General features: G+C 38.8%; 1 protein-coding gene across 1 annotated transcript in view; it reads left to right on the forward strand.

The window, feature by feature from the left end:
- THSD7B (thrombospondin type 1 domain containing 7B) overlaps positions 1 to 19019 on the forward strand; it is a 726789-nt gene that overhangs the window by 190869 nt on the left and 516901 nt on the right. The window contains exon 4 of the mRNA XM_077861538.1: positions 3717 to 3886. Coding sequence (XP_077717664.1) covers positions 3717 to 3886 — 170 coding nt within the window. The remainder of the gene's footprint in view (positions 1 to 3716; positions 3887 to 19019) is intronic.

Below are 19019 nucleotides of genomic sequence, written 5' to 3' on the forward strand. Positions count from 1 at the left end.
TGAGACAATAAAATAAAAATTTGGCAGTGCCAAATAACAAAGGGAGTTTTTTTGTTTGTTTTTGTTTGGTTTGGTTTTGCTTCAGTCCAGAACACACTTCCTCAGGCCATGACCAACATTTGCTTGTCCTCATAATGGCTGGATAGGTAGCTACCTAGTCCCAACTGAACCTATTTTCTAAATCCTTTGACCACGTTTCTTTGGTTTGTCATTCACAATTTTAGTCTTCCTGTCATTTTCACTAAAAAGATGTGCTTTGGAGTCAGATAAATCTGACTTTAAACATTACTCTTTCAATTACTTATATGACCTTGGAAGAATTATTTCTTTTTTATTCCAATTACCCCATCTGTAAAAGGGGAAAGAGTATCTTCCTCATAGGGTTGTTGGGATGATTTCATGAAGTAACCCACCTAAATTTGTTATTGCACTGCCTGGCACAGAGTAGGCATGTAGAAAGTATTAGTTGTTATTGTCACTTGAAGGATATGTCATGAGACTCAAGGAGCTCAAGTAAATTAATACCTTAGCCATTGTGGTCAGCCAGAAGTTTGAAAAAAGCGAATGGATCCTACACATTTCAGGATGTAGGATGAGGATGGACTACTGTTTTTCATTCCGTGGCCCTCTTAACTCTACTTGAAGCATTTCCACAATAAATTTCAAAGTGCTGTATACCCACAGGAGGTAGGACTCTGGCCTTTGAGATTTCCACATTTCCCTTCTAACTAGAAGGACAAAATGAGGGTATGTTAAAAGGCATCAGAGGTGGGGGAGAGAGGATAGAAAAGGCCTGGTTTTTGACAGGAACTTCGCCTTTGAAGAGAATGTCCCAGGCAGTCAGGAAGGCAAGTTGTCTGGGGGCCTCCAGCTGTAACAACTTCTAAAGGAGAATGAGTACCAGTTAGTCAAGAGGACCCCTTTGTTTTCTCCTTTTGTCAGTTCCTGGAGACACTTTCCCAGGTTGATGGAGTTCAGGATGTGCACTTTTCATCATTGCGGGGTGATTTGTGACTAAACATAGATAGTGCTTTGAAACAAAAAAAGAGGATGAGGCAAGATGGTGAAAGACAGGCATTTTAAAAAGGAATACAGAAGTCCCTTCCTGGTGTGTGTTTTCCCTCTGCCACTTGTTGGACTGGTGTTTTCTCTGATGAGGTCAACAACAGAGATGTGATAAATGCCTTCTAGTTCTTTAGAGAATTTGTTTGCCAGTGAATGGAATTTGGGTGTTGTTGGTTAATGAGCTACTGACAGGGTTTTTGTTACTTTATATAAAGTACATAGTCATTAGACTTTTCATTTTTCTCTATAACAACTTCTAAAATTCTTCCATTGCTAATTCTTAGAGGGTCATGATAAATTAATTGAAAAAGCTGTGTGGCCTGGTCCTTTCAAACAAGCAAACAAATTGCTTTGACTTGCTGTACTTCTGAACTCTATGTTTGCTGAACTTTGGTTGCTGGAAGTTAGGCCATTGTATTCCTGGATCTCTATTATTAGGACTTGATGAAATCAATGAACTCCTCATACATAACACATTAATTTGTGTGTGTGTGTGTGTGTGTGTGTGTTTTCTGTGGAAGCAAGGAGCAAAAGGTACCTGTAGTAGGATGTAAGCAGGAAGGGATTTAGCATTTATTGAACATTTATTATATGCCATGTTCATCATTTGGTATTATTATACCCGTTTTACAGAAGAGAAAACAGAACTGGGCCACAGTCACATGTGCCTAATACATGGCAGGGCATAGGTCAGTTGAGCTGTAAATCATGCCTGTTGTCTATACCACACCATTCCCTTTTTTGCCTACCTTATTTGCTAATTATATCCTAGGAGATGCCTACATAGTTCCTATATTTGACTCCCTGCTTAATGGCCAGGGAGCTCTTCTGCTAGAGAACCTATGGAGGAAAAGGGTCTGAAGTGAGACCTTGGTAACCATCCACCCCAACAAATCCTTACCTCCTCATTGCACTTTGCCCTAGAATACAGAGTCACATGCCCTGAGACTCAGATACATGAGGGACAAGCCTTCTGCTTGAGTGACCATGGAGAACAGTGTGAGAACTTTGAGTGGGGCGAAGAGGTTTCAGAACTTCACCTCTGGAGAAGGCCTGCCTTTGGGAAGAACCATACTTTTCTTGGTCTCTCACACCCAGGAATTGGAAACATTATTGTCTGTATTGCCTGCATTAAGCAGGACCTGCACTCTGCACTCCAAAGTCTTGCCCAGCCTACTAACTAATTTTCCAGCCTTGGAAAACCATGTGAAAATGAAGTAGGGAGGCAGAGGGAGAACAGTTGTGTTACAACAAATACCATGGGATTGTCCAAAGCCTTTTTCTACAGTGGACTTTTTATAAGACATATGATTGTCAAATCTCAAGCTTTTTTAGAGTGATGACATGTATTGTGAAGGAGTTTGATCACTATTAAGTTTGTTAGAGATTTGCTTTCTTACTTTGATGTCTGTGACTTGATTTTATGCTAGTTTCTGTAAGGCAAGGATTTTGGTGGCACACACTTATTTTTATTGCTGTTTTTTTTTTTTTTTATTATTTTAAGCAGTCACAAAGCTGAGATATTTTTCCCCAGATCTGAAATGGGACAGCAGTTATGAGAATGTTCTTAGCTTTTGTTTATTGTTCTAGAAGTTAATGAGACTATTGGTATTTATGTGAATGCTGTAGGGTTCTATTTATGCTGTGGGCTTGAAGAATGTTGTAATAACCCCCAAAAGGAAATTCTGTCTGAAATAATTCTCCAGGTCTGAGCACAGTGTTGTTATAGTTGTTTTGTTTTCCGCAAGTTATATACAAATTCTGTTATGTTTTCTCCCCTTATTTGTATATGTGTGTGTCTATTAATATGTATCTTAACCCATTATAAACCAGGAAGCTATATTCCTAAGTCAGTTTAAATAACAGCATGTCTATGTATATAAAAAAGCACCCATCCAGGGATGCCTGGGTGGCTCAGCGACTGAGCATCTGCCTTTGGCTCAGGGCGTTATCTGGGGATCTGGGATTGAGTTCTACATCGGGCTCCCTACATGGAGCCTGCTTCTCCCTCTGCCTATGTCTCTGCCTCTTTCTATGTGTCTCTCATAAATAAATAAATACAATCTTTTTTTTTTTAAGTACCCATCTGTTATATATAGTGCCACATTGTCAACTCATTTTTAACATGTACATCTTTATCCCATTGGGGTCAAGTGGAAATACTTTACTATATCAAGGAGGTTTAAAAGTTGGTCATCTCTGTTTAAAATCATATATCCCCAACTTCACACATTCACACGCTACTAACTTCAAAAGGCTGACTTTCACTTAGTTCTCCAGATGTCTGTGAAGTGATAGGCCATGACAAGTTCAGCTGGTAGGGAACAAGTTCATCTGGTTTCCACCTTCTTCTTCTGATTCTTCACTCTCTTATGGCTTCAGGGCTGAGACACAAACCCTATTTATCCATATTTCCTTTTTGTACTCCTCTCATCCCGTACTGCTATCATGAGAGGCTGCTGTGATTTCTTTTTTTTCCCCTAGGAAATAAAAGGGATTTAGTGTTCAAAGCCAGTAGACTTCCTTATCCATAGGTGAAGATTTGGCCCTAGAAAGAGAGATTATTACATACATTTAATGTCATGACTTATATTTTCTTTAGAATCTTATATTTTCCTTACTTATTCTTTAAAATAAATCAAATCTAACAGGTATTCCTGGAGGACCTCTGAATGGAAAGAATGCCAAGTCTCTCTTCTCCTGGAGCAGCAGGACCCCCGCTGGCATGTGACAGGACCCGTTTGTGGAGGCGGGATCCAGACCCGAGACGTATACTGTGCCCAGAGCATACCAGCGTCCACCATACAGAAGACCAAGGAAGGTAGGCGTCCTGTTCTGGGGACAGATGGTGCTGTTGTTGGAGGGCAAATCACCTCCAACACCATCTCCTCATGTTCTTCTTGATGTAATGGGCCCTCAGCACTCACAGATTTAATATTTGATTTATTGAGAATTTGCAAACCAGTCCTAAGTTCTGCTTCTTGCAATAATTGGGGATATTTAAAAAATGATAGCAATAATAATAACTTCAGACTCAATAGATCATTGTAAAAATTAAAAGAGAAAATATAACTAAACGCTGTAGCAAGAATAAATGCTATAAGCTGAGAGAGGCTGTTAGGCTAGAGTGAGTCAACTCCTCATAAACTAGTAGCATTCTTTTTTGTTTGTTTCTCTCAAGAGAGTTGTTTGTGTTTGTGAATGTAGGAATTTCTACTGACATAACCACCTTCAAATGTCAAGGATCTACTGTTTTACTGGCAAGTTTTAAATAATGTGAAAAGAAGTAGAGAAAAGAGGTAGAGGAGTAGGAAAAACAACTTTTTCCACATTAGGCTCTCTGATAGGCAAGTAGTCCATTTGTTCCAGAATTTAAGACATTGATGACAGATAGGGACTGAAAACCTGGCCCAGATTAATTTAAGTCAGTTGATTGAAAGCCAAAAGTGAGCAATACCGCTTCTACTCTAGAAGAATGTGTGGCCTGTTCCAGTCACATTAGAAGACAGAACAGTGCCCTCTGCAGAAGTAGTCAAAGTGGGAATGTTTTCTTGAGTCTGCACATAAATCCTCTACTGTAGAATTTGGTATAAAAGCAAGATGAAAGCTTTCTTGGTATGGAAATGCATGTGTTTTACCCTATAAAGCTTTTCATACCAAGTACATTTGGGCGGGGGGGGGGGGGGGGCACATGGCCTTTCAATATTCCGGAGGTATCTCTGACCCTAACCTTGGATAATTCACCCTCTCACTCATAGAGGGATTATCTTTACAGAATCCTTAGTGTTTGCTTCAACAACTAAAGTTACAGTGTCTCATTTACAGAGTTGGAGTTATTTAAAAAATAATTACATTTTCTTCCTTATCTAATGTCACCACTGGAAACTGGCAACTTACACTTTCTGTTCTAGGGTAGAACATGATTATGCTTAGTTCTCTGACTTTGGAGAACAAAATTTAGATAAAGAACTCTATATTATTCTTTCAGACCTTGATAATTTGTTTATTCTACCTCTTTCTTCCCTTTTACTGTTTTCTATAGTACTAGGGTTTTCAGAGGTTAGCAAATGCATTGAGGACATAGTGTAGCTTACTATTTACCTTGGTAGTCATTAACAAAGGTTTTATTTTGGTCTTATATGAAAGTGAACAATAAAAATTGTTGATCTAGGGGATCCCTGGGTGGCTCAGTGGTTTACTGCCTGCCCAGGGCGTGGTCCTGGAGTCCCGGGATCAAGTCCCATGTCGTGCTCCCTGTGTGGAGCCTGCTTCTCCCTCTGCCTGTGTCTCTGTCTCTGTCTCTCTCTCTCTCTCTGTGTCTCTCATGAATAAATCAACATTTTTAATATATTTTATTTATCTATTACTTTCCTTTCTTATAAATGCCTTAATTTCCTACTGTTATCATGTATAGATATACCTTGACATATCTGGCAACATGAGAATTTCTTCTTGGCTCAAGTTAAACATAAGAGAACAATTGAATTGCTATTGTAAGGGACCAGTGAGTGTGTTTGCTCAATTAAAGAGGTCAAATTTAAATATTTCTAACATTTTCTGTTAATGCAGTAATAAAGGCTAGCATTGGTGACAGTTTTTGCATTTCAGTTTTTGTGAACATTGGCTTTTATTTTTTTAAATATTAGATTGTAGAGGGAGAAGAAATTTTAATAGCATTGATTCTGGAAACTCTTTTCTCAATGACAATTGACTTTCCCACAGGTTAATTTTTCCTTAGACTCTAGGATACTTTGTTTACAATCTCCAAACTGAAATTGCTTGATTTTTCTTCTCTACAAAATCCCACCATCCACTGTGAGTTAGCTGCTCTGTATTTTAAGAACCTGATCTTAGAGAAACACAACCCTGAGTAAAAAACTACCACCACCCCTAGTGAACCAAAACCAAAACCAAAACAAACCCCCCAACCAAGACCAATTTCCATGGATCTCTCATTCAATAGTATGAAATAGAATGTAAATTCCAGAATACAGGGGTGGGGGAAAAACTAAAAGGATAGCTAATTCTCTCCCAAGTGCCTCTAAGTCTCTTGCGTGGGCTGGATGCTGAGGTAGGAATTCTGACTATGACACAGTTCTGTTAGCGTCTTATTTTTAGTGATGTCCCATTCCCCATTTGACCTCAATTCATGGTGGTTATAAAAATGGCATAATATTTATGGCATATTTACGTAGTTCTTTTGTTTAGTGTTCATGTGATGTTTTAAATACAGCCAAAAAAATAGTGCTGTAACAATCAACATGAGAAGCATTACCCATAATAGTAGCCAAGCCAATAGAATTGGGAATGAAAATATAGAAGGATATTTATGATTTTGTTCACCAGTTATTGTTGTAGAGAGAATTGGGCTTGTCTTGTATAATTCAGAAATACCAGCAAGAGTAATGCTTACCTGGAGGTCTAAAAGTTTGGTTTGGTGAGACCATTTTTTTCTTGCTCTTTTCTCAAATGAAATTAAAGTCACTCAGCCTCATTCAAGCATTGTTTCTCAGGAGATGAAGCTTTGAAATAAAGAGGACATCTTCAAAATCTAATAAAGATTTGGGACATAGTTATATTCCATTCATGAAAACATGGCCTGGAGACTGAAGTATCAACAAATATGGAGTGAAATGACATGGAGATAAAATGTATTTTTATGGTGAGGAAAATATAAACCTCCCCCCCCCCCAAAAAAAAAAAAAACTAAATAAAACATTGGGGAAAGGTATCGGTGCAGTTGCAGTTAAGAACACTTCCTGAATTTTTTTGTATTTGAGATTCAGTATTTGGCATTAAATGGGCACAACTTTTCTAAGGATGGGACACAGTTCAGCTTTGAGTTGTCAAATGCATTACTTGCTTCCTCCACTACAGTAAGATTAAGTAGTTCTTAAAAGTCCTACATCTTTATCATGTTGGGCCCAGAGTTGACAATAAGGAAGTACATGGTCAGATAAGAGATGTGTCCTGGAAGATTAAGTAGTATATGGAGACTTAATGTATTTTCTGTCTAAGAAGTGTGTATGGAGACTTAAAATGTTTGGATTGCAGGCTCTAATTTTTACCTGTATGGAATTTTGATAAGTTACATGATTGATGTTCCTGTCTTATAGTTCATTGTATGATTTTTAAAAAGATTTTATTTATTTATTCATGAGAGACAGAGAGAGGCAGAGACATAGGCAGAGGGAGAAGCAGGCTCCATGCAAGCACCCCAATGTGGGACTCGAACCCAGGACTCCAGGATCATACCCTGAACTGAAGGCAGGCGCTTAACTGTTAAGCCACTCACGCATCCCTCATTGTATTATTTTTAAAGATTGATTTGGTTAGTAAAAATTGGATGAAAATCAGTCTTTTTAAAAAATAATTCATTAAGTACCAGCTATATTTTAGGCTATGTACTAGATGCTGTATTATGAAGATGCCCCTCATTACTTCTTGTTTTTTTAATTGGAACAATAATTAAACTAACAATTATGCGATAGTGTCATAAATAATGTGATCGTTATATGTATAATATGACTAAAACCATTTAATGATTCCTGAGGGTTATCTTCATAAAGGAGGTAATGTTTAAAGAGAGTTTGTAGGATCATTAGGAAAGAATGTTCTAAGTGGGGGGGGGGCAGAGGGGACATATGGAAAGGAATAGAGACATTTGTGTTCAGTGGTGGCACATGAATTGGTGTGAGCGGAGCACAGGGAATAGGGAAGTGACAGTGACACTGGAAATCTAGTCCTTTTGTACTATTCTGGAGGTAAGACTTGGCTTTTGAGATATGGGTACAGACTTTCTTTCCCCACTGCAGGTTTTTAAGCAGAGAAGAAATCTCATATTCTTAGCTATATAAAAGAATGCATAAATATCAGTATACCAAGAGAATTCTTGGGAGTGCTCATATCCTACTTGCAAACTTATCTGGTTATCCAAGAAGATTTTGAGATATGAAATAAAGTAATTTACATGATGAACAGATGAACAGATTTCTTAAGGGGCAATTGAAGGAAATATCTATTCCACCATAATTTGATGGCCTGTCTTTAGAAATTGGTTTTAAAGTCAATAAGCTCATTTTGGTGTGAGAATAAAGTTTAAGGAAAAAATGCTCTTAGAACTTCCTTTAGTGTTGGCTTTCAGAGGAGAAATGGGTTTGTAGGATTTTTTTTTTTTTTTTGCTTTATGCTAAGAGAAACTGATACCTTGATGAAATTATCTTTGCTAATTAACAGCAGGCTAGTTGATGGCAGGTCACATGAGACCAAAAGATAGAAGACAGTTGGCCTGTAATCATTCCACTTTGGGAATCCCCTCAATTATTGGAGTTATGGGTATAGGAGAAAGTCAGTATATGTATACACATACACATGGACACACATATGTATTTCAAATATTCTCCCCAAACATTCTCCCCAAAAGTGTGAAAGCTAAGAGAAGTTTAGAAAAAGAATATTAGATATTCTAATATCTATCTAATATTTAAAGGCAATTAGGTTACCGTGATTAGAAATTCCTACTGGTTCCGTTTCATCACTTATGTATCTCAGTTTAGTGATTTTTTTTTTAAATCAAGTATAACAAACTTATCTTGGTGTGATATGGCAAATGTTTGTTGAATTACTATCCTTAGCAAAACTATTGATGAGTTCTTACTTTAGCACTCATTAAATTATTAAGCTGTTCTTGACATTAAAAATGTCTTAATTTATTTAGCTCAAGGTATAATTCATATGATTGGAATGGGAATGGGAGGGAGCTGCCCTGGACAAATGATAGAGGTGGGATATTTTAGGAGAAAGCCTAGCATTGAGTAGATGCTACTCCTGGGAAAAATAAATGACTTGTGGAAAAAGAAGCCTTTTAGATGACACATCCTGCTTAATTTGATCTCCTTAAGAGGGAGAACACAGGTTCTTCTTCATAAAATGTATTTTTTTCCCAAAATCCACATAACTGAATTGATAATTCAATACCATGTGTTACTGAAATCAAAACATGTGGCATCATGCAGGAGCAAGATTGTCAAGAACCTAGAACTAGATGTGTCTGGATTTTTCCAATTCTTTCACCAGTGATATTTCAGCTTTGCTAATCCTGTGGCACTAAGCCCATAACCCCTGTAACAACACATCCCTTTTTGCCTGATATCCAGCCATTGATATTATTGCCCTTGTCACCCGTTAGGCTATAAAGCCCTTGAAGGCTATTCATGGGATCCTAATTTGTATTTCCAAGTGCCACAGCCCATCACATGGAAAATTGCAAATGTGTATGGAATTCAAAATGAAAAACTCATTTTGTGAGAGACCAATACGTTAACTTTGTTGGATTCCTTTGCTTTATGGACAGAGCAGAGAAAGAAATTGCTTTACTGTTAATAAACCCAAAATGATCTGCTATTTGGATGTCATCATTCCTTGTCAAGCCCAGGTGGTCCAGAGGGCCTGGAATGGAATCAGATAAAATAGAAGATCTGAGGATCATAAAGTGATGGAAATAGTCCATGGGGAAAGATTGAAAAAGAATGCAAAGGAGACAACACGGAGGGTCACTGGCCCAGGGCGGTCTGCTTGGACTCAAACAGTGCATTTACTGAGTGATCCTGGCCCATAACATTAGGTAGTTGGTTTCTGAATAATTTCCAAAATATATTCCTCTTGTTCTCCAGAGAAAAGAGATTATAGAAGCCACAAATGATTTCAAATTATTTATGTCCATCTGTTTTAGTTATTTTTATAAAGATTTTATTCATTTATTCAAGAGAGAGCACAAGCAGAGGGGAGTGGCAGAGGGAGAGGGAGAAGCAGACTCCCTGCTGAGCAGGGAGCCTGATATGGGGCTCCATCCCAGGACCCTGAGATCATGACCTGAGCCTAATCAGATGCTTAACCGACTGAGCCACCCTGGTGCCCCTTTCATCTGTTTTAGTTTTGTTCTTCAATAGCCTAGGAGGGAAAATGAGACAGTCAAAGAATATGTGCAGAAATGACCTGAGTACCTTAGGAGAAAATGAAAATTTTAGGGAAGGTGAGATTAAACTACTGGGATATAGAGTAGGTTCATGAAGAAGAAAACTTTTCGTAGACTTAAAAGAAGGGCAGGTGTTTAGACAGGTGATTATACGAAGGGGACAGAGTCCCAGGTAAACAAACCATTGGAGTAAAGGCACAGAAGTAGGAAGTCATAGTAGAAAATAGAACAAAACCAATAATGAAGTGTGACATGAACAAGGAGCAGCTAAAGGTAAGTGCTGTGGATTTAAGGTAGACAGATTGAATTCTAGGCTATAGTATTGGGCCTTATAATCAGACCATGAGGGTAGCCCCGGTGGCGCAGCGGTTTAGCGCCGCCTGCAGCCCAGGGCGTGATCCTGGAGACCCTGGATCAAGTCCCACGTCGGGCTCCCTGCATGGAGCCTGCTTCTCCCTCTGCCTGTGTCTCTGCCTCTCTACCTCTCTCTCTCTGTGTGTCTCTATGAATAAATAAAATAAAATAAATAAAATCTTTAATCAGACCATGAGATGGTAGGGATTAAAACTATTACATTCTTTATCCCTGTCCAATGCCCTGGGCTCCAATAATACTGAACACTTTCTTTAACTCTCTAGGCCTGAGGAGCCAGTCTCTGTATGACCACTGACCTATAGTCTCCCTCTGCACCCCCTCCCCCAACACAAACTTACTCCCTGGCTCTAACCTATCACCTGGATAACACTTACTTCTTAGAAATTACTCCTCTGGGAACCTTTAGAGACTACAGAGGGTCTCCGGTCCTCAGTAGTCAAAGCACTTTATCTCACTACAATGCAATTGCTTGTTTGTGCACCACTAAGCGGCTACTACGCAATCTCAGGAGCCGTATCTGTTGTTCCCTGTTGTTTCCCCAGCACTCAGCACCATCTCTGGCACAGAAAGGATACTTGCATTGAATTGAAGCTTTGCCCCTTCTCATATTCCTTTCCACCTTCTTTCTTTCTCCTGGTTGATGCTCTCTAAGCACCGTGGATCTACTTTCCTAATAGGAGCTACCTGAGGAGTAACTGAGGAGCTAAGGTGTTGGAACCTGGAAGTGGAGGACACTTAGCTCCTTAAGGTGTGAAACTTCACCAGAAGGAAACAGGATTTAGGAGGGAGCCAGGCTATATCCAGTGCATCTGTATATCATTCCAGCGTATTCTTGCAATCCTCCCAGAGAAATTGTTTTCCAAATGCATGAACCTATATATAGGTTCTATATATAGGCTATATATCTATGTGGTCTAATGCAAAATGGTACCCAGGACAGTCACAGATCACATAGCATTTCTTCGTGTTTCCCTTGCTTTGGTCCTCCTACTGTCTCCCCATCACTGCCTCCTCACCTGTTCCCCCCAGGTAAAGTATTAACACCTGAATCCTCGTAGAAGGCTCTCCTTTTTAGAGGACTCAGGCATAGCAGAACCATTAATATGTGTCAAAAGAAAGAATGAGAGACACTGTTTTGAAGGATTTTCTCTACTGATCTAGATGGGACTTGGTACCAACCTGGTGTGGCGGGGATTGTGAACAATTCTTTTTGTCTTTCCTTTTCCTTGTCTCCTCTCTCAACCTCATTTTTCTTCCTCTTCTTTTATATATTTTCTCTTCCTCATCATCCAATTTTTTTTATTTCTTCCCCCCTGCTCGTCTTTTCTTCTTCTTCTTTTTTTTTTTTTCATCTTGCATAAATTTTGAGAGCAGCAACAGTTTTAGTAACCAGGGTAGACTTCACAGCAGTTAGCACACTGCCTGGCCAAAGGCAAATAAGATCTCAATGGGTATTTTTTTGAACAAATGAATAAACCCCCTGCATATAGTCTTACCATTCAGTTTTAGGCATTTCTTTTCACCTTGGAACAACGTTTCCCTTTATTTCAATTGTTCACATACACCTGCACTTCATTAATGAACAGTTAGATTCTCCTTTTCAGGGTAGAAGATTGCATTTAGAAAAACATGCTGAGACTGGTGCATTTACAATCTTTAGTTGAGTGTCTTACTAAACTTCATTTTGTCAGCCGGATTAGATTTTTCATGAACACCAAGCCAAGAGGTAATGAGGTTCCTCTTGGCAGTGCAATTTCTGAAGCAGAGTTACTCCTTCCAAATCTATTTCTCCAGCCTCCTTGAATATGTGAATGCCCTGGCAAGTAGGATCTAGAAGAAACATCTGCTTATTGTCCAACTCTTCTTGCAGGAAAGTTTCACAGTTTCCTCCTCAACTAATCCTAGTATTTAACATTTTCCATGTAAATTTCTCATCAGGTTCTATCCTCAAGAGAGGAGTTGCTTAGTAAGGCCTCTGGGTGCTTAAGATTGGTTACGTTACTCCTTGTGTCTTCTGGCCATTTCCTCAGACATACTGGGAGGCTACAGAGAATCAATCCCCATATCAATGGAAAAGCTGGAAGACCAGCTGGATTGTGGTGCTACCTCTCATTCAAACATTCCATGGGTCTCCATGTGGAAGATATAATCACAAGTCATTTAATCTTTTAAGAACTGTTTTTCTAAGACTTTATTTCTTACTTTTGGTCAGAAATGTGTCCAAAGTGTCCTAATTCTTTTTAGATTCAGAGCTCGGTACTGGACCCAGCTGGTTCTATGTAGATAATATATACCATTTTAAATTCAGTGTTCCCCAGATTCTTCATTATCCTACACAATCCCATATCAGATCCTTTTCCAGTGTTCCAGAGTTAGGTAATTGTCTTTCTTCCTGCAAAATGCTTATGCTAGAAACCTGAGTAACATCCAGTAAAACATCCTATATTTTACTGTCATTCACCTCTTTGCCCCCATTCAACTTAGCACCACATCCTGTGAATTCTACTTCCAAATATATATACACTATTTGTTTATTCTATTTATTTCATTTCTTTCCTCTTCTAGCATTATTTCTCACATGAACTGTTATGATAGTTTCCTGGCCGATTTCCCTCCTACTCTTACCCCTCCTAGATAGACGGGAGTGTATTTGATGTGGCTCAGTGCATGGGCTCTGCAGACCCACTACCTCTGGCCATATTCTTACTTTGTCACTTGCAAGTTGTATAATCTTGGACAAGTTAATTCTTTTACCTTCAGTTTCTTCATCTGTTAGGTAGAAATAATAATAATTCCTGACTCATCAAATGAACACAGGGTGGGTTTAATACACACATACTTACACACCACTTAGAACAGAGCTGAATACAGAAAGCATTTAATAACTGTTAGCTATTATTATTTTTCCTCTCCATCCTCCTGCCAAAGCAACCTTATAGGAGAGCTTATCTGAGTGTATGATTCCCATGCAAAATGACTTCAGTGACTTTTTCTTTTTTTTTTTTTGTTTTTTTTTTCAGTGACTTTTTCTAAATTAAAACTTCTTTAACATCACTCACAGAGCCATGTATGATCTGGGGCTTGCCTACTTCTGTAGCCTCGACTTGCTCCATTTCCGATTCTACTCATTCTATTGCAGCCACACTTGGTGGCCTTAGATGAGCTTAGCTGATCTTTCTGTGCTTGAGTTTTCACCTTGTGGTTATAAGCTAGCATCATATTATCTAGACAGCAGAGAAATGAGAATCACAGACCTAGAACTTAAACATCCTGACTCAGAAGGAAGATACTTCTATAGTCCCCAGAGGAGACTAGGCATTATCCCTCTCTCAGTGCAGAGGAGGACAGGGGGACGAGAGGTCCTTGGAAAATGGGATGTCTGGCTGAGCAGCCACTTTCTTTTTTTTCTTTCTTTTTTTTTTTTTTTTTTTTTTTTTTAGCAGCCACTTTCTAGCAACAGCTATATGCTTTGAAAAGGAAATGCCAATCTTTGAGGGGTAGCTCGCTATCTCTGGCTCAGGCATTATTTCCTATTATCTACCCCTCTCTATTATTCCTATGGTTGTGGTAGCAAACTACTACAAATTTAGTGACTTCAGACAACACAGATTGATTATTTTATATTGCTGAAGGTCAGAAGTCCAAAATGGGCTTCAATGGGTTAAAATCAACATAAAAGCAGGTGTGTGTTCCTTCTGGGGGCTGTGAGGAAGAATCCTTTCTTTGCTTTTCCCAGCTTCAAGAGGCTTCTCCTATTTCTTGCTTATGACTCCTTCCTCTATCTTCAAAGCCAGCAACATACCATCTTCAAATGTCTTTCTGCCTATGACTCTTATACCTCCTTTTTCCATTTATATAATGGAATTACAATTCCATTACCTCAATTACCTTGTAATTACATTGGGTATGCCATGATAATCTGGGATAATCTTCACATCTCAAGATCAACTGATTAGGAATCTCAATTCCACATGACCCTAACTCCCTTTGCCAAATAACCTAATATTCACAAGTAGTAGACAGTAAGATTTAGATATGTTTGGGTGGCCGTTACTCTGCCTGCCAAAACCCCTCCCACTTCCTCTGAGAAATAAATAATACTTGGGGTTTATCAAAATGAATCAAGAGGATAATCCTTATGAATATGTGGATTATGTGGTATGATATAAAGGGGTACAGAGGTCCAGTTAACTTAGTAAGAACAAACTTAGTTCTGAGGTGGGGATTATTGTATTTGAGCACCAGCCCCCCCTTTCTTGGCCATGTGATGTTGGGCAAGTCATGCAGCCTCTTTAAGCATCCAGTTTTCTCATGTGTAACATGGAGATAACAACAGACTTGTCAAGACTAAATGAGATGATCTATGTTTAAAGGAGAAACAATTATAGCACAGTTCCTGATACATAGTAAGTATTCAGTAAGCTGTTTTTCTCCTTTTCAGATGCTGAAGGCTTTGCTCTTCTGTGCATTCACATATTAACCAAAGCCCTGCCATAGGTTAGACACTCTGTGAAATAGTAGAGATTGAGGGATGAACAAATCAACCTTAAATATTAAGAAGGCAAAGCCAATTTGGAGAGAGAAACATAAAAACAAATCATGTAGGTTTAATGCAATGAGTATTCTGTTATGTGTGTGTAAAAAGCATTTTTAAAATGCAGGTTTCAAAAGCAAACAACCTAGAAGAGGAGAGGAGTATGCCACTTAAAGGTTCTGTTGGAATGCAAACACTTCATCTTTCTCATCTATAAAATGAGAAAGTTAGAATATGACCCAATGGCAAAATCTCTTTTAGTAATAGGATTATGTGATCTGTCCTCTCTTGGAAGGGGTTTTAGCTGAGCAGCCAGTAGAGCATGACCCAGGTACTGGCCTGGACACTTTACTGCCCCACATCTAGTACAACATGTGTGTGAGGGATCACTCTCTAAATTCCCTAGCACTTAATACCTACTTGAGCTTAGTCAGTCATTGAGAACCCAGCACTACTCTGAGTTCTCTTAGTGCTTTCAGAACTGACCACTCATAGATTTGGTACTGTACTAGAAATTTGGGAATTGGGTACATCAGCATCCCACTCAAAACATACCAATTGATCTCAATGCAAAATGTCCATAGACCATGCCTTAAGCATTCTTTGCAATACTTTGGCACAGAAAAAGTGGTAGATATGAGAACTGTGGAATGTGTAATAGAACACATGACAAAAGTTTTGATTTTTGAAAAAATTTCCCAGGGCTGTTCAGTTACTTAATTGAAGTGATCAGTCATAAAATGACTCTCCAGGATTTCTTAGCACACAGAGAGAGCAGAAAGACAAATAGTTCTAAAAGAATTGTGCAAAGCCAGGATGCCTGGGTGGCTCAGCGGTTTGGGTGTCTCCCTTCGGCCCAGGGTGTGATCCTGGAGACCTGGGATCAAGACCCACATCGGCCTCCCTGCATGGAGCTTGCTTCTCCCTCTGCTTGTGTCTCTGCCTCTCTCTCTCTCTGTCTCTCATGAATAAATAAAATCTAAAAAAAAAAAATTTGCACAAAGCCATTGTGGGAAGAGCTATTTGTAAGCTCAAACGTGAATAACTGACATACATACATGCATATCAAGAACTATGAAGGATCCCATGTGTTATCCTCCTTGCAAACTAACATCTTAGCCTACAACCATTTCATAGATACTGACAGAAGACATGAGATCCCGGATCAGAGGCGAAGGGCAGCTTGATACCCACAGCAATGTCAGTAGCCAGATCTGTATTTGTTTTTTGAGCCCCAGTTCCCACAGTGCAACACATTAGCAGGACCATGCCATGCCTACATGCAAAGTGAGTTCTGTGATAGGAGAGACATACCGAGCTTCAGAAACCCCAATCTTTTATAAGAGGACTGAAACACACACACACACACACACACACACACACACACACACACAAAACCAAAAACCCTGTAAAACCTTTGCCCCAGAGGGTGACATTATCCTTCTCTTCCAAGGCTATTTGATATAAAACATCCTTGAAAAATGTAGCCTGAAACAAAAGCTATCAGTGTCTCTAATTACAAGATATGCAGAAATAAGACAAATCCATGGAGAAATTGTCTCCCAGCAACAACATACATGCATGCACATACACGCCTGCACACACACACTTGCACACTGGTTACTATATACCTTTCATTTAAAATGTAACTAAAGTAGTTGTACACAGTGACTGATAGGCCACTTTTCCAATTATAATCAGCAGCTATGTCTCCACTACACGAAACCATTAAAATACCCTACGTCCTCCAAAATCTTTGATTATCCAAAAGCAACCTTACAGGGATCCCTGGGTGGCGCAGCGGTTTGGCGCCTGCCTTTGGCCCGGGGCGTGATCCTGGAGACCCGGGATCGAATCCCACGTCGGGCTCCTGGTGCATGGAGCCTGCTTCTCCCTCTGCCTGTGTCTCTGCTTCTCCTACTTCTCTCTCTCTCTCTCTCTCTCTGTGACTATCGTAGATAAAAAAAAAAAAAAGCAACCTTACATTTTGATATCCTACTTTGTGATGTTAATTCATAGAAGGAAAGTATTATAGTCAAAAAATAAAAGCATCAACTACTTTTATTTAGGAAATGACCTCTCTGTTATGAAAACTACAGCACCCACAGTCTTGGGAAATATGTTCTATTTCCCTGAATCAAACATATCATAGAAGTATCGGGCTATTGATGTGTAGCTTTATCCAACAAGCTATGAGAAGAATTTGTTAAGGATAGAGAAATAAATATGCAGCAGATTGGCTTCTCCCACAGCATTTTTTGAGATGTAAAATTTAAAATGATTCTGCCCAAATTGTTAGTCTGTAGAGCTAATATTTTAGGAATTCTACTCCAGAGAATGAAGGATTTGTATCCATAAGTTGCCTCCTATTAATCTCAAAGTAACAACCTTTTTTGGAGGGGGAGATTTCATCATGGGAATTTTCAAATGTATGTAAAGTGGAGATAATAGTTATTACTTTTTGGTAAAATGAAATAATGTGGAAAGAAATATTGAACTGGGAATTAAGGGAACAGAATTCTAATTCCGCCTATACCATTGATGATGGTACTTAACCTTGGGACAGATGAGTTACCCAATTTGGGCTTCAATTTATCCCTTTATAAAGTAGGGATAATAGAATGTATTTATTCTTATCTCATAGGTATATTAAAGGCCAGTGGGAAATATAAGTGTAAAAATTAGTTACATTCAGAAGAAAACTTATTTGTATGTAATAGTCTTTTTCTTATTTCTCCAATGTCTCCTTTTCACCAAAATAGAATTGACACTACAAATACATTATTTCCCCTAAATTCTATACCTTCAATTTGGTTTTGGCTAGTCAGATAGGCTAGATGTCCCTGGTTGGCCAGACTCCTTTAATATTCCTCAGACTGGGTAAAGCTTGCAACCACATCTATCATTTTTAAGACTGACAGCTTCATTAAGCTAACTTTTATAATTACTTGTTGATGAAATAGAAGCTTTCTACATTTATCTCTTTAGGTTATGAGAAACTACTATTTGAAACAAATAAAAAAAGAAGCAGAATTTTGGAACTGAGAGGAAATTTCAGTTTTATGTAAGCAGTAATTATCAGCAAACCTGATGATATGAATTATCTATGGTACTTGTTAAACGTATTCCTTCCTGGGCTCCTCCCCTAGAAATTCCATCCAGTGGGCTTAGTGTGGACCTAGAAATTTGTAAAACTTTTTTTTTTCAAGATTCTATTTATTTATTCAGGAGAGACACACAGCGAGAGAGGTAGAGATACAGGCAGAGGGAGAAACAGGCTCCATGCAGAGAGCCCGACATGGGACTTGATCCCCGGACTCCGGGATCTTGCCCCGAGCCAAAGGGTGATGCTCAACCGCTGAGCCACCGAGGCATCCCTGTAAAACTTTTTAAAAAATATATGTATTAAAATAGATTATTCTTATCAATGATGAAGGTTAGGAAAGATTGACACCACTTGATATTTTTATTCTCAAGTATGCATATTGAGAAATGCAGTAGCCGAAACTTGCTGGGCTTTCACAGTTGATCAGTGTAGGCTTTAGACTTCTAACACCTTGGCCAGTTCTCCACCCAGCACTCTGGCTCTAACTGTTAATGTGCTTACAAAACATGCACCTTCTCTAACTCGCACTGATTTCCCCCCATATTTATGTACTCACTAGTCTAATATTTTCTTTCCTGCTAAATTTGACTACTATTCAAGTTCCAGGGGCTGGAAAGGAGCTCCAGAAATCAGAGAGATCCTAGCTCCTATGAGAACTTGTTTCCAATGATAATAACTTCAGATGTCAGGGCTCAATGTGGAGTTTGCAGCTTTAACATCAGAGTTTTAATGACTTGCTAACTCAGATTGTTTTTAGCTAGGATTTTATGGCATTCTGTTTCCTGGTTATTCTTATTTCTAATATAAGCCACATGGCTTTTCTTTATGACCCTGCAGAAAACTATTGTGATAGGACTATGTCAAAGATCCTTGAAAATCTGTAACCTGTTAGAAAGATGAAGATGAGTTTTGTTTTTAACTCCATTTCCAAATGGTTTGAGATGGACTTAATGCTTAAAAGACAT

Source organism: Canis aureus, chromosome 20 (genome assembly GCF_053574225.1).
Source record: "Canis aureus isolate CA01 chromosome 20, VMU_Caureus_v.1.0, whole genome shotgun sequence".
NCBI classification, from domain to species: Eukaryota; Metazoa; Chordata; class Mammalia; order Carnivora; family Canidae; genus Canis; species Canis aureus.